At 54.9% G+C, this 8169-nt stretch overlaps 1 protein-coding gene across 1 annotated transcript; it reads left to right on the top strand.

Moving 5' to 3' along the window:
* The first annotated feature begins 2961 nt into the window (after nucleotides 1-2961).
* On the top strand, nucleotides 2962-4793 carry CCL17 (C-C motif chemokine ligand 17). Its single transcript, XM_063109912.1, has 3 exons — nucleotides 2962-3052; nucleotides 3960-4077; nucleotides 4688-4793. Exons 1-3 carry the CDS (start codon nucleotides 2983-2985, stop codon nucleotides 4791-4793), a joined length of 294 nt encoding a protein of 97 aa, XP_062965982.1. The 5' UTR covers nucleotides 2962-2982.
* The last annotated feature ends 3376 nt before the right edge of the window (nucleotides 4794-8169 follow it).

The following is an 8169-nucleotide window of genomic DNA, read 5'->3' as shown; positions in this document are numbered from 1 at the left end:
AAGGCTGAGAGGCACACTTACCCTTCATGTCAGTCTTACCTCCCTTTCCACCAGTCCTGTATCTACTTGGTCAAGTGTCACTGAAAGCCTGCCATGTGCCAGGTGTTATGCTTGGCGCTGGGGATGCCTCTAGCGCTGGGCAGAGCAGATGCAGCCCTGTCCTTGCGGAGCTTCCTGTCTCCAGACCATTTCCCCACCAGAGTTCTGTGCCTTTCCCCTGATTTATCTCTGTGCCTTCCCTCCTCTGCACCTCTGCCTAAGCAGTGCCCTCATGTGAAATGCCCCTCCCTCCTCTCTTAATGTGAATCCCACCTACAAAGCCCAGCCCACTGGTTGCCTCTTCCAGGCAGCCTTCCAAGGTCTCCTGGCCAGAAGCAACCTTTCTCCACTCTGGGTCCCAAGGCCCTTTATCCCACCTGCATGTCCCTATAAGGGGCCAGGCCCCATTCCCCCACCGTTCCCCCACTGTGAACCCCTTCAAGGACAGGGGCTGCGTCTGGCCTCTGCCCACCCCTCAGGCCCTGGCACAGCTCTGAGGGGGCACACACAGGCAGCCCAGGTTTGCTGCTCTGCTCTCCCCGCTGCCAGGCAGCTCGCCCCTAGCCCAGAGCTGGTCCAGAATGTTCCGCTGCTGCTGTTGTGACTTGTTCCCCAGAACGGACAGGGGAATTTGAGTCCTTCTGGAGAAAAGTTCTGAGTCTGTGCCAGAACAAAGAGGACTCGAAACCCACTCAGGGAGTTTCCCCAGCTGGGGGGTCGGGGCCACCTCACCATGAATAAAGCTGCTAATCACATCACAGTCTTCTTTTGCAATTGTCTCACACTGAGAAGCATTTGGTGGCCTCTGTGGCAGGTGGAGAAGCCACAAGAGGGTGGGCAGAAGCCACTGGGCAGAGGGCATGGAGAACACTGAGGGTCAACAGGCACTCCCACTCTCAGAGGGGGAGACCCAGGCCCTCATCTGTGTCCAGGTCAGAGCTTCCCTCCCCTACACCCTTTTGCAGCCCAGCCTGGCCTCTTCTGACTCAGGATGGGGGACTCTGCTGGGTGCTCCTCCACTGGGGGTGGAGGTTGCCCCTCTCCTTCTGTGGGAAGCCAGTGCCAAGGATAAGCATGGGCAGGAAGACCTCCCTCCTCTGCCCTCCCCTCTGCTGCTCATGCAAATGGAGGCCACCTGGGCACAGGAGGAATGGTCCAGCTGGGCAGGCTGGAGGCAAAGTGGCTTGAGGAGGAGCAGGGTTAGGGAGTCTGGCAGCTGATGTGACTCCAAAAGAAGCAGAGAAATGCTGGTATGAGGCTCCCCAAGGGAGGCCCATCTTTCTTAGATCTACAGTTTTGGTGGAGGCTCTCTGGGAATAGCCCAAACTTCCTTCCATGGGTGATAAAATTGAGGCCCAGACAGGGTCTGTGAGATGTCCAAGCTCACACACAGTGATACCGTGGCTGAGGATGCTACCCACAGGGAGGTTCTGCCATGGTTAGGGGAAAGTCCCCCACCCCCCACCAAGGAACTGAAGCAGCCCCCGCCTCCCGAGATGGCCCTATGGGAGAGGAGGAGCACCTGGCCTTTCCTCCCGTGATCTAGCCCAGTGTCGTGGTTTCCTCTCACAGGTTCTCCCTGACAGCTGATGAGTTACCCTCCGAGCGCTGCTCCTGGGAGAGTCGGGTTTCAACAGATACTATTGTTGTTATCATTGCTGTGAATGAAAATTTACTAGTGATGCGATGATCAACAAACACAGAGCTGACTGGGAGAGGGACAAGGCACCTGATGCCATGTGGTGGCGGGAGGGGTTGGTGTGTCATTCGGAGCTGCCCTGGTCACTCACAGACAGGGCGAAGCCAGGCCTAGACCCCACATGCCAGAATCAAAATCCAGGTGCCTCCCTGCCTTGAGCTGCCCTGCTGAGATGCTGCCCACCTAGAGGTGGGCGTGGGACTCTCCTTCTATTTAAGGGACGCCCATGCTCTGGCCTCAAAGGAGCCTTAAGTGGACAACTGGCTGTATTTTCTGGTGGTCAGGCGACCGACCCACATGCAGTGGTGCTGTGGCTGGCGCTGGGCAGGAAGCCCCACATGGGGGTCACGGAAAGTCTACTCACGGCCTGGCTCGGGCTGGACCCTGACCAAGTACCCAAGGTGGACTCAGGACACAGCTGTGCTGGACAGGAGAAGTGTTGTCTCTCACCACTGATCCTTCAGTCTGTTCTGCATCCTAGGGTTAGGCACCCCATTTGGGGGAACCTGACTTCCTGATCTGTAGAAGCACACATTGAGACTAAACGGTGATGAAAGCCCATCAGGCTCTGGCCTTCTGTGGTCAGAGCCCCACTTGGGGAAGGACATGCAACCAAAGTTGTTCTTCGAGGACCTTATTGGGGCTTAGGCCTTTCTTGTAATCAGATGAAACTCGGATCTCCCTGCAGAGTGATGCCTGTGTGCATGTGCACGGCAGCCTGCCGACCCTTCCCAGGACGGCCTTCCCAGCACCCTGTAGCTCATGCATGGTCCCGGTGAAGGGCCCTGCTTGGCCCTGCTTGGCTGTCCACCTCCTGTCTGTCCCCCACCACCCCAAGGCACCATGCATGAAAAAAGCTCACCAGGCTCAGAGCCGGGGATGGATCCAGTGGAGGATGGAGGCTTTTCCATTCTGCTAATAGAGGAACCAGGAAATGTCCCCTTTGAAAGGAGAAGTGTGCCACTTTCATGGCCCCCGGACACATGCACCCCACCTCTGTCCCCTGTTGAGTGCCCATTCTCTGGAAAGCCACAAACATTCCAAGACTGGACTTCTGAATCATCTCAAATTCGTCGAATTGCACTGATCTAGGGAAGGATGTGGGGGGAGGTAGCAGGAGGCGTGGCAAGACCCCCAAAGAAGTTAAATAGGTCATCTCCACATCTCCACACTCAGCTGCCACCCTTGTCTCCCTAGAGCAGAGGGACCCACACACAGAGACCCCCTCCTGGGCTTCTGGCACCATGACTCCCCTGAAGATGCTGCTTCTGGTTGCCTTCCTGCTCGGGGCTTCTCTGCAGTGTATCCATGCAGGTGAGAGCAAGGGACAGGAGGCAGGGGACAGGGGCCAGACTCTGAGACCACAGAAGCAACACACATGTTTGTGTATTATTTATACTCCACCTATTCCCACAAAAGATATGAGGGGCCAGCAGCAGCAGGATTTTGAGGGAAGCAATCAAAGGAGAATGAGGATGATGATGATGGTGTGGCTGGCCCAGCACTTAGGGATGGGCTTGGTGAGGAGCGGTGTGCAGCCCATCTCGTGCTGCAGTGGTTGCCAGGCAATAAGTATGGTTGTGGTTTTATAGTGGAAAAGGAACAGTTCTCAGAATTATTTGTTAGCATCTGTTTTATTAATGGGCTTTATGTACAATGAGGGAATCAGCATAAAGACAGGAGAACTGGTTCCAAGAGCATATGAAAAAGGAGATTTTTACATTCAGTTGGGAAAGGAAAGCTGAAATACGGTTGCTATTGCTAGACACAGACATATGCAGATGCACACACAAACCCACATGCACAGACACACGCAGGCATGCACACATTGACACACAGATAAATGAACAGATGAACACACACACAAACGCACAGGACCCCCCACAGCATACACAGAGACCTCACACACACGTGCATACGTTAACACAGAGACACACACAATGACATACATAGACCCCCCACACTCCCCACACAGAAATGCACTCACAGATCTCCACAACAGATTCATACATAACACACAGAAACACACACAACACCCCCCAAACACATGTCACAGACCTGCCCCAATAAGACACACACATGCAGATAGGCCTAGTGACACGAAGACAGTCAGCACACACAGACACACACACATAGACACGCATGTGCACACCCACCGCAGGTGCCCACCTCTTCCCGCCCCCCCCCCCACCGACATCCCTGCTCCTGTGTCTCTCAGCAGTTAGAGCCACTAATGTGGGCCGGGAGTGCTGCCTGGAGTATTTCAATGGAGCCATTCCTGTCAAAAAGCTGGTGAAGTGGTACAAGACCTCAGAGGAGTGTCCCAGGGAAGCCATTGTGTAAGTCTCCCACCCCATCCTCACTCCTGGGAGCCAAGCATGGGGAGCAAGTGGACCCTGGAGCCACAGGATGGTACTGGGGACGGAGGGGAGGAGAGAGCAGGGCCTTCTGCCCCTTGACCACCCGCCTGGCTCCTCAGGGCAGTTCCTGCACCATGAGGTCCAATTGCTTCATTGATCTGTGGTGAAACTGAGGCCCCAAGAGGGATGGGACAGCCCAGGTCACACTGCCAGTCAGTGGCAATGTGATCCCTTCCCTGACCTGAGCTTGAGCCAGAGCTCCAAGTGCGAGGCCCTGTCTGCCACCTCCACTTCCCAGGTTCTAGGTGGTCTGGGGGTGTGGGTAGCCTGCGGGTGGGGGGGGGGCACAAATCCTGCAGCCCTGGCTCCCTGGGAGGGCCAGGACCAAGGCACGGCCCTGGGAGGGTCAAGAACACTGAGGAGAGGGCCTGATGGCTTAGATATGCCATCGATGTGCTGTGCGACTTCAGGCAAGCTCCTGACCCACTTGAGGCCTCAGGGTCCTGGTCAGTGCAGGGCGGGGCTGGACCCGGGACTCTGGATGGCCCTTCTGCCCTGACTGCCCTGATTGTTTTCTCCCTCCCTGTAGGCTTGTAACTATCCAGGGCAAGTCTGTCTGTTCAGACCCTGAGGACAGGAGAGTGAAGAAGGCAGTTAAACATCTTTTGCGCAAAGCCATCCCCCAGGCATCCTGATTTTCTCCCTGGACCATTTGGAGACTTCCAGCATCGGTGTCCACTACCCCAACCCCAAGCTACCTGGGTCCAGTGGAGGCTCACAAGGACAAAAAGGAGCCACAGAGAGGGAGACCCAGACCCTTTTCTGAACTGGAGCCATGGGCATGAAAGGGCACAGATTAAAGTCTTTCTCCCTCAGTCTGGGTCAGTGTGTTCTGTCCCTGCAGCAAAGGATGCCCTTCCACTCTGGCCTGTCATGCTGGAAGGGTCCTCAGAGAACATCTGGTCCTGCCGTGTCCAGGTCAGGAAGGGAAACTGAGGTTGAGAGGGGGACGTGGCTGCTGCAGTTCACCCACAAGTGAGGGGAAGCCTTGGTGAGAGAGGCCCAGGCAGAGGCAGGCAGGGTTGGACAAATGACTCCACTCTGGCTGCCTCTCCTCCTTTCTGCTGTGGGTGGGCAATGGGGGCTCTGGGAAGGGTCAGCTGGATTCTCTCCCCTGAGGTCTCCTCCCAGGGCAGCCCCTATCTTGCCCGATGTGGAGCTGAGGACATGCCTCCTCTTACGCATTTAATCCAATTCCACAAAGGTTTCCAGGACCCTTCTGCAGTCTGGGACTCGCCAAGAGCTGGGGAGCTCCCTGGTGGAGGAGGGGAGCTCCTGCAGCCCCTGTCTCCATCTCCCTGGGTCTCAGCCTCCCTGTACTCACGGCAGCCAGTCAGGCTCAGCTCCTCCTGTGCCCTGGCTCCCTCTCCCAGCTGAACTCCAGACCAGCTCCCAGGGCTGAGCTGGGGGCCCTGGGTCCTCCATCTACTTCACTTCTTTACTGCCCCACGTGGCTGCCTGGTTCCTCCCAACCGAAGCGTGAGCCCCACCCCTCCCAGCATTGACCTGCCTCAGCCCCAGCCCAGCCCGCAGGACACCAGCCCTGAGCACAGCTCCCCACCTACTTCTTACTTCCACAGCCCACCCCTGGTGTGGGGTTGTTCTCCCACTGATTCCTGTATGTCTGTCGGCCCCAACTCCTGCATTAGACTTGGCGCTCTGGGGACCCCACAGCCCATGCACTCAGAAGGATGGGAATGGGAGGCTCTGGAACCCCCCACCCTGCAGACCCTTCTGCCCAAGCCCAATTCAGGGCTGGAGCCACAGCATGCAGTGGGCGAACAGTCAGGTTTCACATTCTAATCCTGTCTCACTTTTCCAGCCAGTGGTGGGCTCTTTGCTTCTCTCTCTGGGATGCAGTCTTGGGGCAGGGGCACTGTGTCCTTCTTGTCCTAGAATTCTGTGACCTGGGTGTGTTTGGCATGGCTGCTGGGAGGAGAGTGATTTTCAGACAAGGCTTTTGCCTCCTGCTTCCCCCTTGTGGCCAGTCATCTCACTGCAGGGCAGATCCCAGAACCCAAGTTCTCTTTCCAGAAGGGGCCCGAATAAAACAAAAATCCTAATAATAAGGAGGTTGATAATCGTGATGAACTTGGAAGTGGGGAACAGACCCCCCAGTTTCCCATGGCTGTTCCCCTGCTCCCCATCAGAGCAGGCCTCAGCTAGGGGAAGGGGGAAATAGCTAAAAAAAAAAAAAAAAAGAAAAAAAATGTATATATGTATATATATCTGTTTGACCAAACAGGACAGGCTGCATTCCCAGGAGCAGCAATTCATTGGGAGTAACAGTAAGAGTAGAGTTCAACTGTTGCTTGATCATAGCTGTTAGCTTCCCTTCCAGTACCCCTTGTTCCTGTAATATAAGTTGATGTCCAGTTTTCCATCAGGCTGAAAGAGATGACCCAAGGATCACAAAGAGACTTTATGAGTTCAATTTACAGAAGAGAATGAAGGCTCTTAAATAAATTGTGACCACCAGGTGACCCAGCCCCGGCTGCTGCTGGTGCCAAGGAGCCTAGTTACCTAAGATCTAATCTCCCCAAACTCCCCTCTGTTACCTCTTAGCCCTATAAAACTCCTTGCCTTCTGTTTCTATGGTAAGACGTATCAGAGAAACTTGGGCTCACCCATCTTCTCGCTTTGGCCAATTCGAATAAACATTTCCTTATCTCTATGTCCCATTGTCTCAGTGTTTGATGTAGATGAGCACTGGGTACTCGAACCTGGAACTTTGGGTTCTGGCAACAAACTGGCTTCCCTGTGACTCCAGGGTCTCCTCAGCCACAGGTGGACCACCCTCCCGCCCCGATGCTGAAGAGCATCCTTTGAGCAACTGTCTCAGATCCAGTGTCCTAGAGGTAGCCCTGTGTGAGCTGTTTGTGGAAAAATGTCCTCTGGATCCACAGGGTGGGGGAAGGATGATCCAAAAAAGGACAGAGGCAAGGAGGAGCCCCTAAGTCAGAAAGGAGAGCAAGGGCTGGGGCCGGGCTGCTGCATCTGCAGGGCAGAGTACATCTGACCCTGTTCATTGCACACTATTAAAAGAAGCAAGATTTCTTTTTTCTTTGTGGAATCCTACTCAGAAGCCCATATTGTAAACTCAGAGAAGTAGACTGCCATGGAGGTCTGTGAGGAGGTGGGGAGTTGCCAGAGGGCCCCCGAAAGGGCAGGGGGGTTGCTTAAAGGCATCTGGGCAGGGAAGAGGTGGATCCAGGAGTGGCAACCAATGCTGGATTCGGAATCCAAGTGTTCAATAGCAGCATCGGGGTGCAAGGGAGTGGGGGGCGATGCAGGAGACGGGACCAGCTACCATGTTCCCCTGGGGCATCTTAAGGAATTGTGACTTGGAGACATGTTGGTGAGCAGGGAGGGAAGAAGAAAGGGGAATGGGCAGGGATGGGTGAGCAGTGAGGAGGGTCGCTGCTCATACATTGCTTCCGCCTCCCAAGGTGCTTCCCCTCCTCCACTTCTGAAATCCAGTTCCCATTCAGAGCTCAGCTCAAATGCCGCCTCTGCCCGGAGTTCTTCCTGGTCTCCTTGGTCACATCTGATCCCCCACTCAGTGTCCCCCACAAGCTCCCTGCTTCCACCTCAGTCTAATCTTGACCACACTAGCTCCCTGTAATTGTAGCTGCTTGAGTGTTTGATTGACTCAATAAGCTTATTGGGACAGATATTTGGGTCAGGAAACTCAGCACCTGACTCATTTGTAAGAGGGGGAAAAAGTGCTTTGTGTGTAGTGGACATCTGATTTATTTACTTTCATCAACAACGCCCAGGTGAATTCCAAAAGGGGCACTTGTGGGGAAGGGGAAATTTCCCGAGGAGCTCTAACAACTGGGCTTGAAGCCCATCACATCTTAGGAGGTAGAAATTAAAATTGAGTTGTTCTCCAATTGCCCACCAGACAGTGCTCCAGCCCTACAGTAAAGTTCTGAGGCTGCTGCATGAGGCCTGACCTGGCCATCCATTGAGACTCTGGCCTCAGCACTGTCTCCTCTGGGGCTTGGA

The sequence above is a fragment of the Cynocephalus volans genome, chromosome 10 (assembly GCF_027409185.1).
Source record: "Cynocephalus volans isolate mCynVol1 chromosome 10, mCynVol1.pri, whole genome shotgun sequence".
Classification (NCBI taxonomy): Eukaryota; Metazoa; Chordata; class Mammalia; order Dermoptera; family Cynocephalidae; genus Cynocephalus; species Cynocephalus volans.
The sequence above is the reverse complement of the archived record's forward strand: the minus strand, read 5'-3'. Positions and strand labels throughout refer to the sequence as shown.

What these genes read in the sequence shown, in the direction of transcription:
- CCL17 (XM_063109912.1), top strand. Translation starts at nt 2,983, where the DNA reads ATGACTCCCCTGAAGATGCTGCTTCTGGTTGCCTTCCTGCTCGGGGCT. An exon ending in TCTGCAGTGTATCCATGCAG is followed by an intron (nt 3,053 to 3,959) that starts GTGAGAGCAAGG and finishes GTCTCTCAGCAG; the next exon opens with TTAGAGCCACTAATGTGGGC. An exon ending in TGTCCCAGGGAAGCCATTGT is followed by an intron (nt 4,078 to 4,687) that starts GTAAGTCTCCCA and finishes CCCTCCCTGTAG; the next exon opens with GCTTGTAACTATCCAGGGCA.